The 26,641-nt window shown below is 46.1% G+C and overlaps 1 protein-coding gene across 1 annotated transcript; it reads right to left on the reverse strand.

The window, feature by feature from the left end:
• Positions 1-74: 74 nt before the first annotated feature.
• Positions 75-26,641, reverse strand: P2RX4 (purinergic receptor P2X 4). The gene is made up of 12 exons (XM_029058822.2): positions 26,452-26,641; positions 19,032-19,179; positions 11,352-11,423; positions 11,130-11,202; positions 10,208-10,304; positions 6,995-7,075; positions 6,735-6,876; positions 4,885-5,021; positions 2,105-2,198; positions 1,396-1,461; positions 1,078-1,173; positions 75-771 (listed from the first exon to the last, which is right to left on the reverse strand). Exons 1-12 carry the CDS (start codon positions 26,583-26,585, stop codon positions 739-741), a joined length of 1,173 nt encoding a protein of 390 aa, XP_028914655.1. The 5' UTR covers positions 26,586-26,641; the 3' UTR covers positions 75-738.

The raw sequence follows: 26,641 nt of genomic DNA on the forward strand, positions 1-26,641 counted from the left end.
TACCAATACAGCAGCTGCTTCACAACTTTAGTATGGAGCAAATAGGTCATTGCTGAAAATCGCCTAGCACGAGACACAGTGAATCATACTTGTTTTAATTTGTGGTTCCCAACTTTATCAAGATCTTAAAAGGAAAATTAGAAGTGTAGGATCGAAGAGAGTTGTCAGGTCTGGGAGAAAAGGGGAGTAATTCAGGTTTCCAGTCTGGTGCTGGCAGAGATTCTACCCAAGCCCTCCCTCCCCTTTCTCCTAAAGTGCTTTAAAATATTTTTATGGACAAATTAAGACATGGACTTGGTATCTCTTAGTCCAGAACAGTAGAACTCAGAGCCTATCTGGGGAGGAGAGCAGCCCAATGCCCAGATTGAACTTTCTGCTCCAGGGGTGGAACCTAGGCCAGCCTGCTGAGTTCCCCCCCACCCCCCAAGAGTGTAGTAATGCTAGAACTCTTAAATTAAGTCTGATCATTGAAGGAGTCTTAACCCTTCACCTTACTTTCTGGCAAACAGAAAGCAGCCCAGCCTGCAGGGCTGAAGTGTCTCAGAGGATGGAAGATGGCACCCTAAAGGCTCAGGTATGCAGTGCCCGGCTTCTGGCCTCTTTGGAGCGGCCACCTCACCCACACGAATAGGGCCTAGCTGCTTCTTCCTCATCGGATTGATCTGGAGCAGACAGGCTGTGCTTGGAGTGATGGGGCCGGGGGGGACAACGACGGGGGGAACTTCAGGAGCAGGCGGCTCATTGCTCAGTTCCATATGTGTCACTGGGTCCCTGCAAGGAAAAGGAGGAAGCGCAGATTTAGTAGGAAGCCAATGGCAGCAACCGCTTTGCCCAAGAAAGAGGGGTGGGGCTGCAGAGGGGACACTTGAGGCCTCAGAAAGGGCTTTTGGGGCACTCATTCTGTGTCGTGGTGATCAGGGTCTGCTTTGGAAGCAGAACCAGTCTTCTGCTTTGATAGGCTACATATCTTGGAGTTTCTCTCATCCGCCAATAGCCTCTGCCACGGAACTTGGGGCAGAAGTAGATTCTACACCTCAACACCTACTATGAAGAGGAGGCAGGGGGTTGCTTGCTTACCAGTTCATAGTCCTCCACGTATTTGTATTTTTTCTCTCGGTAGTAGAATTTCTTCTTCATGCAGTACAGGACAATGATGTCACACAGGACTGTAGCCTGAGAGAGAGGTGATAGAATGGGCTTTATGCCACCCTTCTTGCTCCACAGACCTTTTAGGGCTGGGAAAAGATCTCCTCTCCTGCAGATCCACAAAGTGGCCACCTCTGGGGAAGAGGTAAGAGACAAACCATCCCCAGGATTGTGGGGCAGATCCCTGCTCGTCCCTACAGTTGGCTTCCCCACCCACTTGGCTTTCCCCATGGGAGGCCCAGGACTTACCACACCAAACAGGGCCAAGCCAGAGCCAATGTTGATCATGGTGGGGATGATGTCAAATTTTCCTGCCTCAAGTAAGAGAAAAGTATACAGCCACATTATGGGAGATGAAAAGTTGTGGGCAGGAGTGAGACCAAAAGAGGGTGAGGTTGCCTCCCCATTGCCCCCCTCCTCCCCACCGCTGGAAGACCCATAAAACTCAGAAGCCACCTTAGCTGCCTGGAGCTTTAGTTAATGAAACTGTATCTCAGGATGGAATGAGGGATTATAATTCCTACAGTGGGGTGAAAGAATGGGCCTAAACTCCTGTGTAAAATAGTTCTTTTTTAAAGTAGTAGTATTTGTTTAGTCCTTATGTGCCAGACACTGTATTAAGCACTGGGAGTAGATACAAGCTTATCAGGTTGGACGAAGTCCCTATCCCAGGTAGAGGCTCCCAGTCTTTCTCCCCACTTTACAGATGAGGTAACTGAGGCCCAGCAAAGTTAAGTGACTTGCTCAAGGTCACAGGGCAGACAAGTGGTGGAGCTGGGATTAGAACTCAGATCCTTCTGACTCCCAGGCCCAAGCTCTATCCACTAGGCCATGCTACTTCTCTAAGGGCAGAGACCAGATCTTATTTTTCTTGCCTCTTCCCAAGTGTCTGGTTTAGTGCCATAAAAGGAGTGATGAGGAACACAGGGCTGGGAGATGGAGGAGGCCCCATTGTTACCTTTCCAAACACAATGATGTCAAAGCGAATGCCAAAGGCTTTGATGAGCGTCCGCACGTCTGTGCCATTCTTGTCCTTGTAGTATCTGGCAAACCTAAAGAGGAGTTGAGGCCTCAGCAAAGCCTGCCCTGGTCACGCTAACTAAGTCCGATGTACCTCCAAGACTGGGATCACCTGAAGTAGTACCACAGTCTCTTGGGTCAGTAAAGCCTGTGAGTCCCTTGTGGAGCAGTAGGGCTGACTAGTTCATTTCTGGTTCCCTGTGCATGGACTCAGTCCCCATTCCGATGGAGCCGTAAGGACGGCCGGTAAACCTGCCCAATTCAGTCATTCATTCAATCGTATTCATTGAGCGCTGTGTGCTAAGCACTTAGGAAAGTACAATATAACAGACATTTCTTGCCCACAGTGAGTTTACCAATGAATAGGAGGGGCTCAGTGTCCTGGGGAGGAAGCGGCAGAAAACTCTTCCTGTTCACTCACTCCCCGCATAGACTCCCATCTAACTCCCCCAGCAGTTGACTGACTTCTCTCCCCCTGCTTCAATGCCTTAGTGAGAGCACATCTCCTCCAAGAGGCCTTCTCTAAGCCCTCCTTCCCTCTTCTCACTCCCTTCCACACCGCCCTGACAGGCTCCTTTTATTCATCCCCTATCCCAGCCCCACAGCACTTATGTACATATCTTTAATTTATTTGTTTATATTGTCTCCCCCTCGAGACTGCAAGCTCATTCTGAGCAGGGAATGTGGCTGTAATATTATTATAATAATTCTGATATTTGTTAAGTGCTTACTATATGCCAGGCACTGTACTAAGCGCTGGGGTGGATAGATGCAAATCAGGTTGGACCCAGTCCCTGTCTCTGATGGAGCACACACTCAATCCCCATTTTACAGATGAGGAACCTGAGGCACACAGAAGTGAAGTGACTTGCCCAAGGTCACACAGCAGAGAAGTGCTGCAGCTGGAATTAGAACCCACAGCCTTCTGACTCCCAGGCCCATGCTCTATTCACTACTCCATGTACTCTTCCAACCACTTAATACAGTATTCTGCACACAGTAAGCACTCAATAAATATAACTGATTATCTGACTGACTTCCCTACTGCCACCATCAAGGTATAGAGTATTTAGAACAAAGTGAAAAGATAAAACTGCTCTGATGGCACGATTTCCTTAGACATCTGTGGTCCTGGGACCCAGGACCCAGGTTAGTGTGTGCCATTGGATGAGTGGACATTTATAATGATGAATTTTTCACACCCGGCTTTGTGCAAGTTGACTGCTTTTGGAAATTAACTTGATAGTTCCCCCGGTGAAAGATTTGGTCAGATGGAAGGAGGAATATATAACTGTATTTTTGCCAAAATGCATTCAATGCTGTGTACTCTTAAAAAAAAAAAAATCCTCATGACTATTTCCTAAAGGTCAGTTGTTTTCATTAGCAAAGCGATGAAGAGTTCACCGATTGGAGTTTGGGGTACGATCCAACCCTGGGGGTAACCCTGGGCTCTGGCAGAAGGAGCGCAGACAGCGAGGTGATCTCTCAGATACTCAAATTGAGACTAGATTTTACTTTAGTCCTCGGGATTTGCAAATTCGCCACCAGAGGGGGCTCACAGCAACACAAACACCCCGCACAAGGCATTTGCTGATTTAGGGGCAATATTGTTGGAGCCCAGCAAAGTAGGTTGATGTGGTCCAGTGTTGTTCCGGAGAAGAGACAGCTGTGCTCTTCTGCAGCGTGTGCGCTCCAACGCCAGCGGTCCCCTTGTGTTCCTCTCTAGTCCTCATGACCACACCAGTCACCCTGGGCCCATCGGAGCCGGACGGAAGCCCGAAAGCAGAGCGATTGCCGTTTTAGCTCCCGAGTTGCGGCCATTGCCGAGAACCTCAATCCTCAAGGCGAGCGAGACACGTTCTTAGCAGGGCAAATCCCTAATATTGGGGTGGCTCAGCTTTCCTAAAGGCAACCACTTTTTTTTTTAATATGGTATTCATTAAGCGCTAAGTGTCAAGCCCTGTTCCGAGCCCTGGGGGAGATGTTAGGTGGTACACAGTCCATATCCTAAGTGAAGCTGACAGTTAAGTAGGAGGGAGAACAAGTATTAAATCCCCATTTTACTGTTGAGGAAAAAGAGGCACAGAGAAGTTAAATGATTTGTCCTAGGTCACACAGCAAGCAAGTGGCAGAGCTGGCCTTAGAATCCAGGCCCATGCTTCATCCACTAGGCCACACTCCTTCCCTGACCTCTTCCTCTTATACTTCTTTGGTGCCTGCCTCATGCACCCAGTGCACTTCACATCTACTCTAAATATCTGCCCTTCCTTAACTCCTCGAAGTAGCTGAGAAGCAGTATGGCTTAATGGAAAGAGCACGGACCTGGGAGTCGGAGGTTTGCTGCGTGACGTGGGCAAAGTCACTTCACTGTGCCTGTTACCTCATCTATTAAATGGGGTTTAAATCCTCCTCCCTCCAGTTTAGACTGTGAACCCTTATGTAGGACAGGAACTGCGTCCAATCAGATTATCTTGTAACTATCCCAGAGCTTAGAACAGCGCTTGGCACATAGTAAGCACTTTACAAATGCTATTAAAAAAAAATGAGGGAAGAGTGGAAACCAAGGCAGAAGTAGTAACGTGTCCATTGTCAATTAGTGACTTAGCCGTCCAAGGGCAAGACCATAGGTGAGAGCCCTTAAATCCTGTTCCTGAACACTACCAGGCTGTGGTCAGATAGCAGCACTCTCTCCTAGAGGCTCAGGAACCATCCTCTCACCTGAAGTTGTAGCCAGGAGAGACGTTGTGGTCTGAGTCACGAGTGTCGAGGCGGCGGAAGGAGTACTTGGGCACGCAGTGGGAGGCAGAGCGGTCCAAATTGCAGTCCCAGTTTATCTGGATGCCCATGATGCCACCCTGCAGCACACCACAGAAAGGAGTTGAGGCTGGTAAGGAAGGGAAGGCAACGGAAGAGTGCAAGATGGCAGGAAGGGTGGGGGGTTGGAGCCTGGAAGACTGGTATCCTCGACTAGACTTCCCTAAGGAGCTGGGCTTGGGAATTCTTCATCTGAAGACATGTATCCCCTTCACACTCCACAGAAACCACCCTTCTCAAAGGTCACCAATGATCTCCTTCTTGCCAAATCCAATGGCCTCTACTCCATCCTAATCCTCCTCTCGACCTCTCAGCAGCCTTCGACACTGTGGACCACCCCCTTTCTCTGGAAACATTATCCAACCTTGGCTTCACTGATTCGGTCCTCTCTCGGTTCTCATCTCTCTGGCCGTTCATTCTCAGTCTCCTTTGCGGGTTCCTCCTCTGCCTCCCACCCCTCTAACTGTGGGTGTCCCTCGAGGTTCAGTTCTGGGTCCTCTTCTATTCTCCATCTACACCCACTCCCTTGGAGAACTCATTCACTCCCATGGCTTCAACTACCATATCTATGCAGATGACACGCAAATCTATATCTCTAGCCCTGATCTCTCTCCTTCTCTGAAGTCTCACATTTCCTCCTGCATTCAAGGCATCTCTACTTGTACTACCTCCCTTGACAAATTTAACATGTCCAAAACAGAGCTTATCTTCTCACCCAAACCCTGTACTACCTGTGACTTTACCATCACTGTAGATGGCACTACCCTCCTTCCTGTCTCACAAGGTCGTAACCTTAGCGTTACCCTAGACCCCTCTCTGTTATTTAACTCATATTCAATCCATCACCAAATCCCATTGGCCCCATCTTCACATCTCTAAAATCCGCCCTTTCCTCTCCATTCATATTGCTACCACGTTAACACAATCATTCATCCTATCCCACCTGGATTACTGCATCAGTCTCCTTCCTGACCTCCCAGCCTCCGATCTCTCCGCACTCCAATCTATACTTCATGCTCCTGCCTGGATCATTGTTCTACAAAAGTCTTCTGGACACATCATCTCGCTCCTCAAAAAACTCCAGTGGATGCCCATCCACCTCCATATCAAACAAAAACTCCTCTCCATTGGCTTTAAAGCACACCATCACATCCCTTTCCTACCTCACATCACTTCTCTCCTTCTACAACCCAGCCCACACACTTTGCTCCTCTAGTACTAACCTTCTCACTATGCCTTCATCTCGCCTGTCTCGCCACCAACCCCTAGCCCACATCCTGCCTCTGACCTGGAATGCCCTGCCTCCCTCTAATCCTACAGACAACCACACTTCCTGGCTTTTTAGCTTTTTTGAAGGCAAATCTCCTCCAAGAGGCCTTCCCAGACTAAGCCCCACTTTTCTTCATCTCCCACTCCTTTTCTGCGTCGCCCGGACTTGCTCCCTTTGCTCTTCCCCCCTCCCAGCCTCAAAGCACTTACATACATATCTGTAATTTTATTTAGCTCCTTGCTTTCCCCCCCTCCCATCCCCAAAGCACTTACATACATATCTGTAATTTTTAAAATTTGTATTGATGTCTGTTTCCCCCACGCTAGACTGTGAACTTGTTGTGGGCAGGAAATGTCACTGTTCACTGTTGTACTTTCCCAAGTGCTTAGTACAGTGCTCTGCACACATTAAGCACTCAATAAATACAACTGATTGAATGAATGAATGGATGAATGAATGAAAAGCACGAGAGGTCTTCACTAACTTCTATTGCCATCTCCTGGAAATTATGTCCTGCACTTTTAACTATTGAGCCAAGGCGGAAAATGGGGCAGATGGGATCAGTTTCACTGTTATAGATGCATGACTTGAGGTAGCTGCTGTTGACACTGGGAAGGATATTCCTCCTGCAGTCAGGATTAAAAAAAGAAAAAGAGAGGGAGGCGTAGGTAAGGAGAAAACAGCCACAATGTACAATTCCAACAAGGGATGAGGGTAGGGCCACCCACTCTCCCCAACACTCACTTGGTGAAGTTAAACTTGGGATACCAGATGTTGTTCTTTACCAAAAGGGTGAAGTTCTCAGCGCCCTTTAGAAAGGCAGGTCTGAAAAACAAAAGTAGTAAAAAGATATATCCGAACTCCGCCCTGATGTTCCAATAATTCTCCTCTCCCCAAAACCAAAAGAAAGATTAGAAAAGGTATCAGGGCCTGCAACTTTGGCCAAATGCCTCTTTTCTGTATAGGATTTATTTTTTGAGTCTAAGTACCCGAAGGCCAGGGCAATGAAGGGCAGAATCTCTACCAAGGCATTTTGGTGCCAGGAGCAAGCCCCTAATTGAAGTGGTCTTAATTGGCTTTTTGGATTGTTTAGAGTCTTGGCACCTGGTTTAGCCGTAACAACACTAAAAAGGGATAAAGAGAAGGTTTTAATGCACACAATATGGTGATTTTTCAGTCCTTGGTGAGTCTAGATTAATACTACACAGACTAATGTATAGAGGTTTCTGTGTTAGACCCCATCCACCATGTGGGTGTGACTGAAGATCAATATGCTCATGACAGTCCACTCCGCATTACGTAGAAAAATGAGGCAGGTGCCATTCTCAGGCCCTGTCATGGTTTTCAAATCCACCTCTTGGAAGTCACATCTTCCTGAACCCTTTACTTGAGGAGAGCAATCACATTCCTGGATCTGTCACATAACTTTGGACAAGTCGCTACTTCTCTGTGCCTCAGTTACCTTAAATCTAAAATGGAGAATCAATACTTAGACTGTGAGCCCCATATGGGACAGGGGCAGTGTCTGACATGATTACCTTTTATCTACTCCAGGACTTTGAACAGAGCTCAACACCTAGCAAGCGTTTAACAAATACCATAAAAAACAACTCAAGGGGGCTCACAGTCCACTACTATATCTCATGGTTCAGGGTTGTGCCTCACTGAGCCTCAAAAATGCTCGTTCTTGCTCTTGTTGGGGCCACATTTTGGCTCATTTGCTCTCAGCTGTCGCTTGAATGTCCGCGATTCATGAATGCCTTATGATGGGAGTGGTGGCTTCACTGCCGGTGGTCTGATTTCCTTCCAGGCCCTTGTTGGTCACCCCCGTTTCAGGTTACGCATGGCTCTCGGGTGATGCTGCTAAAACTGAGAGAAGCCCTAAAAAAGGTTGAATCCTCCCAACTTTGAAGACCTTTCAGGATATGGGTGGCAGCACTCAGCTGTTTGGCCATTACATGTCTGGTTTTGTGTAGGGTTACTTTATATGGCAGATTTCTTGACGGCATTCAGAGTACTAGGGACATTCTGCGAAGATGTCCAGAATCACCTGAATATCTTCGTGTGCATGCATGTGTATGTGCGCCCACACCGCCCTGGAATACAGTCAACAGCATAAAATGGCTCCTGATGGACAGTTTCAGATGCTCAGAACCTGCTGAAGTGGAACGTTTTTCATCCTCCAGGACCTCTGTCCCATTCTCAGGCCTGCCAGCAGGGACTGGGTTGAACAAAAAAGAACCTAGGTTCTAATCCAGGTTCCGCCACTTGCCCACCGTCCCCAAACTTGTCTGTGACTCAGTCACCTCATCTGTAAAATGGGGACTGAATAGCTGTTCTCCCTCCCCCATTAGGCTGTGATTGCCTTGCAGGGACTGTGTCTGAACTGATTTGATTGAATCAATCCCAGGGCTTAGTACAGTACTTGGTAGTACTTAAATTGTGGTATTTAAATGTTTAACTATTGTTAATATTATTACTAGTGTTATTATTATTAACCTACAACATGAGGAAAGGATCACAAGGGACCCTTTCAATGTGGACTCAAAATAGGGCCATAGGGAGAGCTCTCAATCATTTCCAGGTGGAATGTTGAGTCACTGATAGAAGCTCAAGTGGATTGTCTCTATGTTGCTGAACTGTACACTCCAAGTGCTTAGTACAGTGCTCTGCACATAGTAAGCGCTCAATAAATACTATTGAATGAATGAATGAAACTCCTAAAATAGCTTCTTCCAGAGAAGAAAGGGTGACCAAGGAGCTGGAGCCTGAGAACATTGCTTAAGGCGGAGGAAAAGACCTCAGTGGGCCCTTTCGTTCATTTAGTTATTCGTTCAATTGAATTTATTGAACACTTACTGCATGCAGAACACTGTACTAAGCACTTGGAAAAGTACAATGCAATAAGCAGACACATTCCATGCCCATAACAAGCTTACAGTCCAGAGAGGGGAGTCAGACAATACAAATAAATAAATTACAGTTAATTACATATGTGCTGTGGGGCTGGGAGCGGGGAAGAACATAAGGAGCAAGTCAGGGCGACACAGAAGGGAGTGGGAGAAGAGGAAAGGGGGTGTCTAGTCTGGGAAAGCCTCTTGGAGAAGATGTGCCTTCAACAAGGCTTTGAAGTGGGGAGAATAATTGTCTGTCAGATTTGAAGAGGGAGGGTGTTCCAGGCCAGGGGCAGGACGTAGGCCAGGAGTCATCAGTGAGATGGGAAAGACAGAGCAGAGTGAGAAGGTTAGCAATAAAGGAGCAAAGTGTGCAGGCTGGGTTGTAGAAGGAGAGTAGCAAGGTGAGGTAGAACACTGTAATTTGCCACTGAATCATCCAGTGCTCAGTAGATCTGGATTTACAAGTTAAAGAAAAGCCCCCCTCCTTTGAAGAACACATTGAGAGCACTGAGAAGCAGCATGGCTCAGTGGCAAGAGCCCGGTCTTGGGAGTCAGAGGCCGTGGGTTCTAATCTCGGCTCCACCGCTTATCAGCTATGTGACTTTGGGCAAGTCACTTCACATCTCTGTGCCTCAGTTCCCTCATCTGTAAAATGGGGATTCAGACTGTGAGCCCCACATGGGACAACCTAATTACCCTGTATCTACCCCAGCGCTTAGAACAGTGCTTGACACATAGTAAGCGCTTAACAAATACCATCATTATTATTATTACTGTTGAACACAACAAAAGCACAGCTGAACACATCGTGAGCACAGGGCCACATCAACCCAGTCTCTAGGAAATTCCTGAGGGCTTCATGCTCCCCCAGGGGTGGTGCTAATACAAGGACGGAGCTAATCCCAGCGGGCTCTTTCTAGCCCAGAGCCAGGAGCCGTGTAGGCTGGGTCCTACACTGGCCCTTCCCACCATTGTTGGGGCCAGTAGCTTCCACACAACTCCACCACGACAGAGCCAGGTGCAGCAGCCTACGCCCATCTCCTCCCCTGCCAGGACTCACGAGGGTACATGAGTATCATTCTCCACTGGACACCAAGCAGTTACTTCACAGGTTTTCACAGTATCACTGTATGGGACACAGTTCCCAGTTGCGATTCCTGCAGGATCATGAAAGCACAGAGTGACTCAGTGTGAAAGCAAATGGAGAGCACTCACTCATGACCACCACCCCCTTCCCACCACCCACTGAGCAGAAATGATCAAGCAAGACTTTCACAGGTCAGCTTACTACCTGAGCCACCTGAGGCGGGCCAGCTCTCAGAAGCTCTGCCTTAAACAAACAACCCCAGACAGTTGGGTTTTTATTCTGCACCAGGCACTCATCCAAAGCCCAAACTCCCCAGGGCTGAATGGGAAAGGAGTCACTTCTCAGAGTTAGTCGGGCAGAACCACCTCTGGGGCTGGGAAACTGAAGAGAGACAGAATTCTGGTGGCAAGAATGTGCTACTAGATCCAGAGACTGAGGTGTTGGGAAGATTTCGCATCTTTTTGGTATGTTTTTCTCCCCTTTTGCTAAATGAGAAACCTGAATGAAGACCCATTTGAGATGTTTCTACCCTTGGAGAATTGGTAGTTTTTGTTTTCATTTTTTAAATGGGACTTGTTAAGCGCTTACTATTTGTCGGGCACTGTACTAAACGCTGAGGTAGGTACCAGATAACCAGGCTGGGCACACTCTGTTCCATGTAGGGCTCGCAGTTTGAATCCCCATTTTACAGATGACATAATTGAGGCACAGAGAAGTTAAGTGACATGCCCAAGGTCACAAAATAGACATGTGGCAGAGCCAGGATTAGAACCCAGGTCCCCCGGTTCCTGGTCCCATCCTCTATCCACTAGACCACGCTGCTTTCAAGTGTAGACTTCTGCCCACCCTGCAAGAGCAGTTAATTTTCTTCCAGAATCAGAGGGCAAGATCATACCATTGCTGTGAGTGCTCACAGAGTCAGCAATACAGTCTGCAGAGGACTCACACACAGTGTTCTTATCGGGAAGCTGGAAGAAGGGAAACAAGATAAACAAGCTTTTCTATCACAAGCTCTAGAAGACGCAGCCAGAATCTTCCGGGACCCTTCTGACCACAGCCATCGGAGGAGATTGGGGGCGGTGCCAGGGATCAAGGGCCTCATAGACAGGCTACCCACCTCAGGACAGTTTCCCTGCTTTTGATTCAAGGTAATGATCATGTTGGTCATGATGAATGGTGCATTGTCGTGCTGCAAAGGTGGGAGAGAGAAAGCAAAGTGTTCATCAGGTTATTCCTGAAAGGGCCAGCAGCAATCACACCAAACCATTCTCACATAGAATGGATAAAGTTAGGGAAATCAAATGCTCCCATTTCACTGAGTACCGTATTTACATGCATAAACCACCTTCATGCATAACTGCTCCACCTTTGATTTGAGGAGGAAATGACTTTTTTTTCATAATAATAATGATGCTGATGGTTCTTGTTAAATGCATACTATATACCAAGTACTGTTCTAAGCGCTGGGGTAGATACAAGATAATCGGGTTGGAAACAGCCCCTGTCCCACAGGGAGTTCACAGTCTTAATCCCCATTTTACAGATGAGGTAACGGAGGCACAGGGAAGTTAAATGACTGTCCAAAGGTCACGCGGCAGACGAAGCAGAGCTGGAATTAAAAACCAGGACCTCTGACTCCCAGGCCTGTGCTCTTTCTACTAGCCCATGCTGTTTATCTACAGTACCACGTAATTGTGCAAGACAATTTCAGGGAGAAGAGGAAGAGCAGAAAGTGAGAGCTCAGACAGCACAGCAGGGGCAGGGAAGTTCATTTACTTGAGTGGAACATTTGGGAGAGTCCACCAGAAGTAAGAGAGACAGTCTCAAATGCCCCTTTACCTTTCTCTTCCTCCTTTCCTCCTCTCTCTCCTGCTCCCCTTATTGCCAAACTTAATTCCCCATATAATAGCCCCTCCCCTGTTTGGGGGTTGCAAGTAAATATGATATGTGTTTGCAAGACGTCACCTAGAAAACCTTATTTTTAGAGAGAAGAATATCCACAATCCCCTCCTCTCTACCCCACACTCTCATCATCTAAAACAACTCTCTTGAGGTTTCTGGAGTACAAAGCAACAAGGACAGGAACTGAAGACAAAGTTTCTTGCTGAAAAATGATGAGAAGCCTAATTGTGACAGAATCATAGAATTGCAAGTTCCCTTTAGAACGAATACCATTACAGCAAACACTCCTTAAACCAAAGTTTTTTCCTTTGACCTGGCCGACCTCCATCAACTTTAATGTAATCATTTGTAACAGGATCAGATACCACAGATTCACTAATGAAGACTTTCTCTGAGTCTAGCCATTCTGGGATAATCAGTTTTCTTTTTCTGGCTCCTGGCCATTTGGGATATCTTGCTGCCTATTATGGCCACAGCATTCAGGAGGCCACTGATGGGGACATTTGCCCTGGGTGTGGCTGAGGCTGATGGAGGCCATCATTCTAGCTCAAAGACACTAATGGACACAGCCTTATCCCTGAACCAAAGGATGACTCTACTCTGAGGGAAGCTCTATGGGCTTACGAGAGGCAAGAAAGATTTCCCTCTGCCTCAGTGACAGATTTGGAGGACAGAGGCAGGTAAATTTTTCAGGAAAAAATAAACAAACTCTTTAATAAGAATATTTATGAATTTTCCCCACTGTAGTTTGGACCTATCAACTACTTGAGCACTTTGCAACAAACACAGTATGTAGGTTGCAAAGCAACAGGATTTGTGGCCTAGTGGCAAGAGCACAGGCTTGGTAGTCAAACGATGTGGGTTCTAATCCCAGCTTCACCACTTGTCTTCTGTGTGAGCTTGGGCAAGACACTTAACTTCTCTGTGCCTCAGTTACCTCATCTGTAAAATGGGGATTAAGTCTGTGAGCCCCATGTAAGACATCCTGATTAGCTTATACCTATCCCAGTGCTAGGCACATAGTAAGGGCTCAACAAATACCATCAACATTATTATTATTATTAGAATCAGGCCTAGGGACAGTCTGGGCAATCAGTAATATTTTTTGAGCACTTCGGAGAGTATGCAGAGCACTGTACAAAGCCCTTGGGAGAGAACAATACAGTAGAGTTGGTAGACCTGTTCCCTGCCCACAGAGAGCTTACAGCCTAGGTGTCGCATGCAAAAGAGAATCCTTTTAAACTAATGGGCTTAGTGCATAAGGGTGGAACGGTGACAAATTCACCTCAGGCTCCATCTTTATCTGGTTTAGAATTATTTCTCAGCATCTGTGCATAGGGCCCATTTTGGCACACCCTCCCACCTTCCACAGTACGAGGCAGTGCGATTTTAGTGATGGGGATGGGAGGGAATAAGGAAGGAGAGCCAGCAGCAGCTGCAGGAGAAACTGTTGTCAGCATAGCAGCCAAGCATCATGGCCTGGCGAAAAGAGCACGGGCCTGGAAGTCAGAGGATCTGGGTTTAATCCCAGCTCTGCCTCTTGTTTGCTGGGTGACCTTGGGCAAGTCAATTCATTTCTCTGAGTCTCTGTCTCCTCACCTGTTCTTCCTCCCAACTAGTCTGGGAGCCCCATTTGGGACAGGGATTATCTGACCTGATTATTTTGTATTTTCCCAGGACTTGACACAAAGTAAACACTTCAATACCACAATTGGGAAACAGTGTGACCTAGAAGAAGGAGCATGGGCAAGGAACCTGAGTTCTAATCCTGGCTTGGCCACTTGTCTGCTATGTGACCTTAGGTAAATCACTTAAATTCTCTATGCCTTAGTTTACTCATCTGAAAAACTCACCTCCACCAAACTCTCTTCCCCTCTTCAAAGCCCTGAGAGCTCACCTACTCCAAGAAACCTTCCCAGACTAAGCTACCCCTTTTTCCCTCTGCTCCTTCTGCTCCCCTCTGCTCCCCCTCCACCCTCTGCTCCTCCCCCTTCCTCCTTCACCTCCCCTCAGCTAAGCCCCCTTTCCCTCTGCTCCTCCTCCCTCCCTCTTCCCCTCCCCTCAGCACCGTGCTCATTTGTATATTTTTTTATTACCCTATTTATTTTGTTATTGGGGTGTACATCCCCTTAATTCTATTTATTGTGATAAGGTTGTCTTGTTTTTGTTTCGTTCTGTTTCGCTCTGCCATCTGTCTCCCCCAATTAGACTGTGAGCCCGTCATTGGGCAGGGATTGTTTTTCTGTTTTTGGGCAGGGATTGTTTTTCTGTTTTTCTATCTGTTGCCGAATTGTACATTCCAAGCACTTCGTACAGTGCTCTGCACATAGTAAGCACTCAATAAATACTATTGAATGAATGAATGGGAATTAAGATTGTAAGCCCCATGTAGGACATGGACTGTGTCCAACCTGATTAGCTTGTATCTACCCCAGTACAATGCCTGGCACAAAATAAGCACTTACCAAATACCATAAAAAATTACTGTTAGTAACTCTGTGCAGGTCTAGTACGGATAGAGAGTGAAGAATCTCAGGGTTCCATAGAGGCTTGGGGTTCCTTGAGCCCCCATGAGATCAGGAACTGTCCTGGCCCAATCCCTTACCCTCTAGAGAGGGTCTGAAGCAAATCCCCTGTGGTCACTCCAACCTCCTACACATTATCCTGAGGCATCTCCCCTTCTTGACCAGGTATATTATCTACCCCAACTCCCACCCCCACCCACCCCTCAAACAGGACAGATAAGTCTAGGAAGTGGTACAACCTGATGTAGGAAGCACTCTACCACTCTATCCCAACTCTACCACTCATCTGCTGTGTGACCTTGGGCAAAACACTTAATTTCTCTGGGGCTCGGTTTCTTCATCTGTAAAATGAGGATAAAATAGATTGCAAACCCCATGCGTCTGATCTTGACCTTGCATCTACCTGAGTGCTTAAAGAGCGTGAGCTTGGGAATCAGGCAACCTAGGTTCTATTCAGCTCTGCCACTTGACTGCTTGGTGATCTTGGACAAGTCGCCTAACCTCTCTGCACCTCAGTTTCCTCACCTGTAAAATAGGGATAAAAATTCTTCTTCCCCCTCCCTCTTAGACTGTGAACCCTGTGTGGGACAGGGAAGGGGCCCAATTTCATCTTGTAGCTACATCAACACTTAATGCAGTGCTTGGCACCTAATATGTGCTTAATAAATACCACCGTTATTATTACACAGTGAGTCTTAAATGCCATAATTATAATAATAATAATAATGTTGGTATTTGTTAAGCGCTTACTATGTGCCGAGCACTGTTCTAAGCGCTGGGGTAGACACAGGGGAATCAGGATGTCCCACGTGGGGCTCACAGTCTTCATCCCCATTTTACAGATGAGGTAACGGAGGCACAGAGAAGTTAAGTGACTTGCCCACAGTCACACAGCTGACAAGTGGCAGAGCCAGGATTCGAACTCATGACCTCTGACTCCAAAGCCCGTGCTCTTTCCACTGAGCCACGCTGCTTCTCTGACTAGTTGTAATAATGGTATTTATTTATGGTATGTAATTATACCTGACTAGTTGTAATAATGGTATTTATTAAGCCCTTACTGTGTGCAAATCTTAACACTACGCTCTAGGAGAGAATACACAGGTGGGAATTAGACACGGTTTCTGTCCACAGAGGGTTCACAATCTCAGAGCAAACTGCAGTACCTCTGCCTGTGTGTGCCAAGAAGGGCATTTTAGTTAATGCCCCAGCCAACTAGCTAAGAAATCCAGTTCCAATTCAATACCTAGAGCTGCTGCCTCCTGATTTCAGGTAGGCTACACTGCTTCCCACAACATATTTAACACTCCCAATGAAAAGGTAGAAAAGCATCGGAGGTTAAGATGAAATAAGTTTGAGAAATGCAAGTCCTTGAATATTCTAGTTCTCATAGTCAAGTCCTGAGCCAAGTATCAAACAGCCTAGCCTCATAAATATGTGCTGAAATCTTGTGGTTACAGATTCGGCTTAGTTCCTGTTGACACTGCATTAAGGAAAAATGGTTCTTACCAAGCTGAATCGAGTCAATGTTTAACTTTAGTCTGCTTGGCTTGCAAAGAAAAGGAAACAGGTCGGAGAAAGCCAATCCACAGTCCAAGGCAGGTCATAACTATTTTTTTCCTCATTTAGAGTACTCATTAAAACACACCTCCCCCTCACCCCTTTTGTCAGTTTGATCATAATCTCTACTGGCTCTCCAAATTCTCCCTTGGCCCCCAAACGCAAGTGTCATCTAACAGCACTCAAGCTAATGCCCAAGTATAGGCAGTTGGCTTTGATTACTGGCAGGTTTTATACACTGGAATTTTTCCAGGACTTGAGGACATCTGGGTCTTTAGTAAAACCCACCAAATTGACAGCTTGACTTTCATCAAGCTTTAAAAAATGTGGATGTGGGGGTAGGGGAAGGGAAAAAGAGAAAGAGTAAATATTTAGAACAGAAGAAAATGAAGCAGTTTCATAATCCCATTATCACTTATGGACCAGAGTCTTAAAGGGTCTAGAAATGTGGCCTTCGGGGCCAAAGTCTGACAGGCTGGGTGGGAAGAGAGGAAAAGGTAGCAGGGATTAAGTGCAGCATGGGGTGGGGTAAACAGAGAGGATTTTCATAATGTGGGTCAGGTAGCTTTTTACAGACACCATTACCTCTCTCTTTATCCTTTCCTAGCCCAGATGTGTGTTTGCTGCTGAGTGTTGACCATAATTGAACACATTTTACCTCATAGTAATTTGCACATTGTAAACTCTCAGTAAATACCACCGATTGATTGATTTCACCCCATTAACAGCTCTATCGGCACTTCCCTCTGCTTCCTTGCCGATCCCTATTATTCATTTAATCGTATTTATTGAGCACTTACTGTGTACTAAGCGCTTGGAATGTACAATTCGGCAACAGATAGAGACAATCCTTGCCCAACAACGGGATAAACAGATGTGAGAACCTAGCTGCTGAGCCAGCAAGAATTGGCAATAGGTAAGAAACAAAATCAGAAGGCTCCTTGTCCACTCAGCAGCCTTTGAAATGAGGAACCACCTCCTTCCCTGAAAACGATATCTAACCTTCATTTCTGTGACACTGTCTTCGCCTGGTACTCCTCCTTCTTGGTTTCTTCCAGTGCTTAGAACAGTGCCTGGTACATAGTAAGTGCTTAAATACCATAATTATTTCACTGGCTCCTCCTCTGCCTCCCATCCCCTATCTTTAAGGACTCCTCAAGGCTCAATTCTGGATCTCCTTCTACCCTCTATCCCCCCACCTCTCCAGTTCATACTTCACTCTGCTGCCCGGATTTTTCTGGAAAAAAAAAAACAAGCAAACCCTAACACATTCTGCACACATCTCCCTACTCCTCAAAACCTCCAACAGTCGCCCATCCATCTTGGCATTAGGCAGAAACTTCTCACCAAGTCAATTCTCTCCTCCCTACCTATCCTTTCTTCTCTCCCACTATAACCTAACTCACACAATTCATTCTTTCATTCATTCAGTCACATTTACTGAGCGCTTACTGTGTGCAGATCAGTGTTTTAAGTGCTTGGAAAGTACAATTCAGCAATAAGGAGAGACAATCCCGGCCCACACCGGGTTTACAGTCTAGAAGTGGGGAGGCAGACACCATAACAAGTAAACAAGCACCAATATAAAGGAATAGAATTACACCATCCTACTGTCTGTGCCTCACTCATCCCTCTCTCGCCATCAACCCCCTGCATATGCTCTCCCTCCTGCCTGGAACTCCTTCTCCCTATCTCACAGACCACACCCAACCCTGTCTTCAAAGCCTTCCTAAGAATTCTCTCTCCTCCAGGAAGGTTTCTCTAATTTCTCACCTCCCTATTCTGTTTTTCCTCTCTACTGCATCATCTCTGCCATCGAGTCAATATTCTCTAAGCACGTAGGTACTCGTCCCACCCCCACAGCACTGAGGTGCATATCATACTCTGAGTCCCCTACTTGCAGTTTACTTTAATCAATCAATCATATTTATTGAATGCTTACTGTGTGTAGGACACTGCACTACGAGCTTGGGAGAGTACAAATAACAATATAACATTCCTGCCTACAATGAGCTGACAGTGTGGGGGGGGGGAACAGACATTAATATAAATAAATAAATTATGGATATGTACATAAGTGCTCTGGGGCTGGGAGATGTGGTAATGAATAAAGGGAGCAAGTCTGGATGACGCAGTAGGGAGTGGGAAAAGAGGAAAGGAGGGCTTAGTCAGGGAAGGCCTCTTGGAGAAAATGCCTTGAATAAGGCTTTGAAGAGGGTGATGGATATCAAGAAGGAGGCCATTCCAGGCCAGAGGCAGGACCCTGGAGAGAAAGCAGCAGCAAGATACATGAGAACCAATTACAATGAGTAGGTTGGCATTTGAGGAGCAAAGTGTGTGGGCTGGGTTATATTTAGGAGAATACTGAGGTGAGGTAGGAGGGGGCAAAGTGAATGAGTACTTTAAATCCAATTGTAAGGAGTTTCTGTTTGATGTGGAGGTGGATGGGCAACCACTGGAGGTCCTTGAGGAGTAGGGTAACATGGACTTAATGTTTTTGTAGAAAAAATGATCCAGCCAGCAGAGTGTAGCATGGACTGGAGCGTGGAGAGGCAGGGGGCAGGGAGGTCAGCAAGGAGACTGATATAGTAATCACGGTGGGATAGGATAAATGCTTGGAATAACATGGTAGCAGTTTGGATGGAGAGGAAAGGACAGATTTATATGTCTATCTCCTTGGTCTAAGCTCTTGAAGGGCAGGTTTCAAGTCTACTTACTCTATTGGAATCTCCCAAATACTTAGCACAGTGCTCTGTACCCAGTAGGTGCTAAACAAAAAACAGTGAAAGAAGACAACACGAGAAACTTACCTGGGCTGGCACCACGTAGTCTGCCACATCCCAAATCCTGACCCCCAAATTGGAAGAGTTTGTCCTGGTGACACCTTTCACCTTCGTAGTTACAGAACTGACCACTGAATCCGTTTCCTGGTAGCCTTTTTCCCACAGAAACACCCATCTGCAGAACAAGAACTCTGTTACATTTCAGTTTTCATCCGAATTTGTGTGAGAGGGCAGACTTGAGAGATCACTGGCACCAGTATTTATTGAACACCAGGGGGTAGTGCACAGTACTAGGCATTTGTGAACCCAAAGGGGGGAAAAGGCATGATCCCACCCTTTAGGATATTACAGTCTAACAAGGGAAGCAGGCAGTCACCAATTGCGAAGATACAACAGAAACAAGGGGATCAAACAGAAAGCAATTAAAGAAACAAAAAAATACAGCCTGGTGCTGAAGTGGATGATGGACTGAAAGGACCGGGAGATGGTGATTAGTCAGGGAATACCACACGGAGGGGGTAGGGAGCTTTGGGGGAGAAAGGAGTTCTGTGCAGGGGTAAAAGGCAAAGCGCAAACCTGAAAATGGAAACGAGGTAGAGTTTATAAGGTTAGCATGGGAGAAGCAGAAACAATGCCGGGTAGGATGTAATCAGGCAGTGGTATTATTTAAGGCAGCAGAGCACAGGTAGTTAAGGAAGGCAGCAGGTAAAGGGCTTTCCAGGTCAAGATTTTCTTTACATCAATCAATGGTATTTATTGATCACTTACTGTGAGCAGAGACTGAATAAAGTGCTTGGGACAGTACAAGAGATTTGGTAGACACGTTCCCTGCCCACGAGCTTACAGTTTAGAGGATGCATTTCTTTGCCTTTTGGGGTGGGGAAAAAAAAGGAGAGAACCATCAGCCAAAATGTGAGTTTAGAAGTCTCCAGGAAAGATGAGTTTTAGTAATTTCACAAGCCCAGAAAAAGGGAACTTAAAAATATTGTGTTTCCCCTCAACTCTTAACAAGTTGTCTACTCCTCTCAATAATCCTACTCACGAGTAACATGGCCTAATGGAAAGATCAAGGGACTGGCCATCAGGAGACCTTGGTTCTAATCTCTGCTCTGCCACATGCCTGTTGTGTGCTTCTTGGGCAAGCCACTTTACTTCTGTGCCTCAGTCTCCTCAACTATAAAATGGGGATTAAATACCTGATCTCCCTCTTACAGTCAGTCAACCTCATGTGAGACAGAGCCTGGAACTGATCATCCTCATATCTAGTCCAGCACCTAGCATCTCATAAGTGCATAACGTAGTAACGATAATAATAGTTTTCATTAATACGGCTTCCTAGCAGTCCCACTGCAAATACTAATTCCTCAACTTTCCCCTGTTGTGCCCTTATTTAGAAGTATAAGTAGTTTAATAAGGAGGAACATCTGAGTTCTGGATTGATCCAGAAACTGAAAGTGAGTTTAAGTTTTAGAAGATTGCTGGGTGGAGAGGTCAGGGAAAGTCAGACAGATCGCCACTATCATCATCATCATGACACGACATTCTCCAAATCAAAGAGGCACATGATTCAAATTTTGAAATACTATCCTGCAAGGATTGAAACCCCCTTTGATTAGTCATAGCTTGGCTTCATCATGAGGCACTGTGGTTTGTAAGAACCAAGCAGTAGCTGGACTAGGAACTTAGCTCTTCTTTGGCAAGTCGCTTTAGGGTCCTTATCAGAGTTGTTAGAGCCAACCCCTCACCCACATCCTGCCTCTGGGCTGGACCTCCCTCCCCCTTCATATTCGACAGGACATCACTTTCCCCACTTTCAAAGTCTTCACATCTCCTCAAGAAGCCTTCCCCAGTTAAGCTCTCGTTTCCTCTTTTCCCACTCCCTTCTGTGTCATCCTTGCACTTGGACAGTATACTTTACTCAATCATATTTACTGAGTGTTTACTGTGTGCAGAGCACTGAACCAAGCACTTGGGAGAGTACAACATAACAGAGTTGGTAGACATGTTCCCTGCGTACAATGAGCTTACAGTCTATAGGGGGAGACGGACATTAATATAAATAACAGATGAGTACACAAGTACTATGGGGTTGAAAGAGTGGTGAATAAAGGGTGCCCATCCTCAGGCACAGAGCACCCATGAGTATATATCCACAATTCATTTTAATGTCTGTCTTGCCCTCCAGACTTCCTTTTTTTTTTTAAATGGTATGTCCCAGGCACTGTACTAAGCACTGGAGTTAATACAAGCTAATCAGAATGTACACAGTCCACGTCTCATACAGGGCTCAGTGTCTCAATCCCTATTTTACAAATGAGGTAACTGAGGCATGGAGAAATTAAATGATCCGCCCAAGGTCCCACAGCAGATAAGTGGTGGAGCTGGGGTTAGAACCCAGATTCTTCTGACTCCCAGGCCTGTGCTCTATCCACTAGGTCATGCTGCTTCCTTGTGGGTAGGTTACACGTCTACCAACTTTGTTATACTTTACTCTCCCAAGTGCTTAGTACAGTTCTCCTCACACAAAAAGTGATCAACAAATACAAATGACTGAGTGACCTGTCATCACTCAGACCTATCAATTTTCCCTTCGCTAGGACACTGCTCAAATCCTTCATGACTTCCTCTTACAACATGTCGTCCCTCTTCTTCTGACTCTGCTAAAGATAATACTAATAATAGTTATGGTATTTGTTAAGTGCTTACTACGTGTCAAACACTGTTCTAAGTGCTGGGGTAGGTACGAAGTAATCAGGTTGTCCCACGTGGGGCTCACAGTCTTCATCCCCATTTTCCAGATGAGGTAACTGAGGCACAGAGAAGAGAAGTGACTTGCCCAAAGTCACACAGCTGACAAGTGGCGGAGACAGGATTAGAGCCCATGACCCCGGACTCCTAAATCTGGGCTCTCTCCACTAAGATGCATTGCTTCTAAACAATCATGTCCTCATTAATCCAGCACTTCTTTACCTCTCTAAATTACAAGTTTACGTTTCTGTTCTTTGCACTTCTTAATCTGATTTTCCAAGGCTCTGCCACTTTTTTATTTACATATATCTATATGTGGGTTAATCCATTATTATGAATTCCTTGAAGGCAGATCAATCTCATCTATCTGATATATTAAAGCACTCAAGACTGTACTCAGTGGATGCTGAATAAATACCCTCATTTCTGCCAGAACACGTGTTTTCATTACAACACTGCTAGGGAATTAGGGAACATTCATTCATCTGACCCCAAGAGCCAGTTTGGATGCAGCCTGCTTCAGGGTTGGAAGAAAATGCTTGTGCATGGCATCGGACATCTACAATACAGTGTAAATTTTCCTTAACATGTGGTTCTTTGAAAATGCAGCCCTTACATTTGAAGAGAGCAAGGGCATACTGTTGATTCATTTAATGAGAGCTCGGATAGAAAGTCAGCAGGAGACTTAGTCCAAATACAAGATGGGGTATATTTCATCTTAGCAAAGCCAGCCAAAAGCTGTCACCCATTGGCACTGTCACCCACTGGCATAACTGCAAGAGGGAGAGTTGCCCAAATTAAAAACCCATTTCCACAGTTTCCTTTGCTCCTCCTTCAAATTCCAACAACTGCTCTCCTAAGAAGCATAGTTACTAGATAGCATTTATTAAGCACTCATGCCTGTGGTCCTGTGATGGCTTGTACTCCACAAAGCAAGTGAAACACTGGTTTCTGCCCTCTAGGAGTTCGTTACCACAGGAAACCCACTAACCAACCACTGGTAGCCAAATCCATACCGTGAGCAAAGAAACCAAAGAAAGAAATTGTTAAGGAGGGCTTGCCCCATTGCATTAGGACACACCACAATCATGTCTATTTTTAACACCCTCATCATTTAGAGTGGGTGAATAGCTGAGCTGCCAGCTTGGGGGAGCCCAGGGGGGACACAGATACCATCTGTGGCACCTGCAGCAGCCAAAAGAAACCAGAAACTCACTCTCTGCAGCAGCTCCTTCACAATCAATCATAATTATTAATCACTTACTGTGTGCAGAGTACTATGGTAAGCACTTGGGAGAGTACAATATAATAAACATGATAGACACAGTCCCTGCCCAAAACGAGTTGATAGACTAGAGGGCTAATCCCAATGGGCAGGCTATCAAGGTAGCTCACCTCCCCCTCCCTTTCTTAATCCTTCAGTTGGTAAAAGCTGTTTCAGTTTGGTGGTCAGGCATTTATTACTGAACACCTCCCTCCTCACCTTCTAATCATATTTACTGAGCACCTACTATGCGCAGAGCACTATACTAAGCACTTGGGAGAGTACATATCACTTCATCAGCTTCCTTACGACTTACAGGTATGTCTATCTACAGAACGATTTAATTGCATACTGTTTTTGACCATCTGAATCTTAGGGGCCAGATTTTTTTTAACTTTGGCTAATATGTTCAAGAGCCTGATACACTATCCTGTGAACAGTAAATGCTCAGTAAATTTGGCAGATGATGATTATAATCATTATGGAGCTGACCCTTTGGGGAAGGATGTACTCTCTATTATCACTAGCATTTACTGAATGACTACTGTGTGATGAGCACATATCAACACTAAGCAGTATCCAATAAAAGATCCCTGCCCTCACAGAGTTTACAACCTAACAAACAGAGCTGAAGGAAGATTCAGTGATACTGCTGGAAATAGCCGGAGAAATAATAATAATGTTGGTATTTGTTAAGCGCTTACTATGTGCAGAGCACTGTTCTAAGCACTGGGTTGTCCCACGTGAGGCTCACAGTTAATCCCCATTTTCCAGATGAGGGAACTGAGGCATAGAGAAGTGAAGTGACTTGCCCAAATCACACAGCTGACAAGTGGCAGAGCCGGGATTCAAACCAATGACCTCTGACTCCCAAGCCCAGGCTCTTTCCACTGAATAAAAGAGTAAATAAGCAGTGAATCACAGTATATACGAGTGCTAAGGGTGACCAACCTGGGCAAGTTAAATTTAAGCAGGAATGTTTCCTGGTTAAGGTGGGATTTCAGATGGCCAGGATAAGGAGCAAGGAGTGGATCTACATATTACCGTGAAGAAGAAACCAGTAGGATTCACTAATAGGTAATATGAGAGCTTAAAGGTAGTGATGAGTTGAAGATGATTTCAAGACTGCAAGTTTTAAGGACCAGCAGGTTGACTCTACTTCCTTGGACCCGTCTTGACACGGACTCTCAAAAGATAGATGGTAAACTCCTTTCAAGGCAGGGATCATGTCTACCAATCAACTGTACTTATTGAGCACTTACTTTGTGCTGAGTACTGTAATAAGCCTTTCGGAGAGTACAGTATAAGAGTTGGAAGAAAAGCTCCCTGTCCACAAACAGTAGCAATCTGGAGGAGGAGCCAGACATTAATATAAATAAGTTAAAGATATGTTCCTAACTGTTATGGAGCTGAGGATGGAGTGAATAAAGGATGCAAATCAAATGCTTAGTCAAGTGCTTTGCACATAGTATATGCTCAATAAATACGACAGTGCGCAAGGGTGAAAAACATCTACTTTATTGTGCTCTGCTAAGGGCTTAGTAATAATAATAATAATGTTGGTATTTGTTAAGCGCTTACTATGTGCAGAGCACTGTTCTAAGTGGTGGGGCAGATATAGGGTAATCAGTTTGTCCCACGTGAGGCTCACAGATAATCCCCATTTTACAGATGAGGTAACAGGCACAGAGAAGTTAAGTGACTTGCCCACAGTCACACAGCTGACAAGTGGCAGAGCCGGGAGTCGAACCCATGACCTCTGATTCCGAAGCCCATGCTCTTTTCACTGAGCCACACTGCTGCTCTGCACATAGTAAGCACTCAACACCACAGATTGGTTGATCTAGTTGGCTGGGAAAGTTCTGCAGTAAAAGCCAGCTGATAAAAGAGAGACGAACAGGAGTGGCCCTCAGCTAAGAAGATAACAGCCTTCAACAGGAAAGCACAGTTATCTCTGCACTAGCTCCTCCACCATCAGCCAATAATAATCACAATAATTGTGGTATTTGTTAAGCACTTACTCTGTGCCGAACCAAAGGGATTACGACCAACTGGATTAAGACTGTGAGTCCCATGTGGGGCAAGGACTGTGTCCCACCTGTAACTTGTACCTACCCCAATGCTTAGTACACTGCTTGGCACACAGTAAGAGCTTAACAAATACCATTTTTTAAAAAGTACTGTACTAAAAAAAAAAAAGCAGACACACGATCAGGTCCCATATGGAACTCACAGTCTAAGTAGATAGAAGAACAGCTGTTAAATCACCATTTTGCTGATGAGGGAAGTGAGTCCCAGAGAAGTGATGCAATATAATAAAGGTATTTGTTAAGTGCTTACCATGTTATCAGGTTGTCCCACATGTGGCTGACAGTCTTAATCCCCATTTTACATATAAGGTAACTGAGGCACAGAACAGTGAAGTGCCTTGCCCAGAGTCACACGGCTAACAAATGGCAGAGGTGGGACCAGAGTCACATGGCTGACAAATGGCAGAGGTGGGATTAGAACCCATGTCCTCTGAATCCCAAGCCCATGCTCTTTCCACTGAGCCACGCTACTTCTCTGTGCCCCAGTTACCTCATCTGTAAAATGGGGATTAAGGCTGTGAGCCATATTCATTCCGTCAGTCGTATTTATTGGGCGCTTACTATGTGCTGAGCACTGTATTAAGCGCTTGGAATGGGCAACTGGGCAACAGATACAGACCATCCCTGCCCAACAACGGGCTCACAGTCTAGAAGGGGGAGACAGACGAGAAATGGGGGAGAGGGACTGTGCCCAAACCCGATTTGCTCATACCCACGCCGGGGCTTAGTACAATGTCTGGCACATACAGAAGCATCGTGGCTCAGTGGAAAGAGCACGGGCTTGGGAGTCTGAGGTTGGGGGTTCAAATCCCGACTCACCCACTGTCAGCTGTGCGATTCTGGGCAAGTCCCTTCACTTCTCTGAGCCTTTGTTACCCTACCTGAAAAATGGGGATGAAACCCATGTACCTCGTGGTACAACTTTATTACCTCGTACCTACCCTAGCGCTTAGACCAGTGCTTGGCACAAGTAAGCACTTAACAAATGCCATCATCATGATTATTAAGCAGCGTGGCTCAGTGGAAAGAGCCCGGGCTTGGGAGTCTAGGGTCATGGGTTCGAATCCCAGCTCTGCCACTTGTCAGCTGTGTGACTGTGGGCAAGTCCACTTCTCCGTGCCTCAGTTCCCTCATCTGTAAAATGGGGATTAAGATTGTAAACCTCACGTGGGACAAGCTGATGGCCCTGTATCTCCCCCGGCGCTTAGGGCAGTGCTCTGCACATAGTAAGCGCTTAACAAATACCAACATTATTATTAAGCGCTTAACAAATACCATAATAATGATCATTCTTAATGTCATTTCAGGAGGTCCCAGCTGTGGGGCCCGGCTAGGCCCTGCTCACCCGATGACGTAGGCGAGGATGAGGAGCTGCACGGCACGGTTCATAAGCCCCACTTTGCGGCTGCGGATGAGCACGATGCGGGGGGTGTCATACTCGAAGAGGCAGGCGGAGAGCTGCGACCCACACCCCGCCATGATCCCCGGGGGGGCCCGGCGTCCCTGCTCCCTCACCGCGCCGGAAAGAGGAGGAG

The sequence above is a fragment of the Ornithorhynchus anatinus genome, chromosome 2 (assembly GCF_004115215.2).
Source record: "Ornithorhynchus anatinus isolate Pmale09 chromosome 2, mOrnAna1.pri.v4, whole genome shotgun sequence".
NCBI lineage: Eukaryota > Metazoa > Chordata > Mammalia > Monotremata > Ornithorhynchidae > Ornithorhynchus > Ornithorhynchus anatinus.

What these genes read in the sequence shown, in the direction of transcription:
- P2RX4 (XM_029058822.2), bottom strand. Translation starts at nt 26,585, where the DNA reads ATGGCGGGGTGTGGGTCGCAGCTCTCCGCCTGCCTCTTCGAGTATGAC. An exon ending in AGCAGGGAAACTGTCCTGAG is followed by an intron (nt 11,203 to 11,351) that starts GTGGGTAGCCTG and finishes CCCTTCTTCCAG; the next exon opens with CTTCCCGATAAGAACACTGT. An exon ending in TGTGAGCACTCACAGCAATG is followed by an intron (nt 10,305 to 11,129) that starts GTATGATCTTGC and finishes ATGATCCTGCAG; the next exon opens with GAATCGCAACTGGGAACTGT.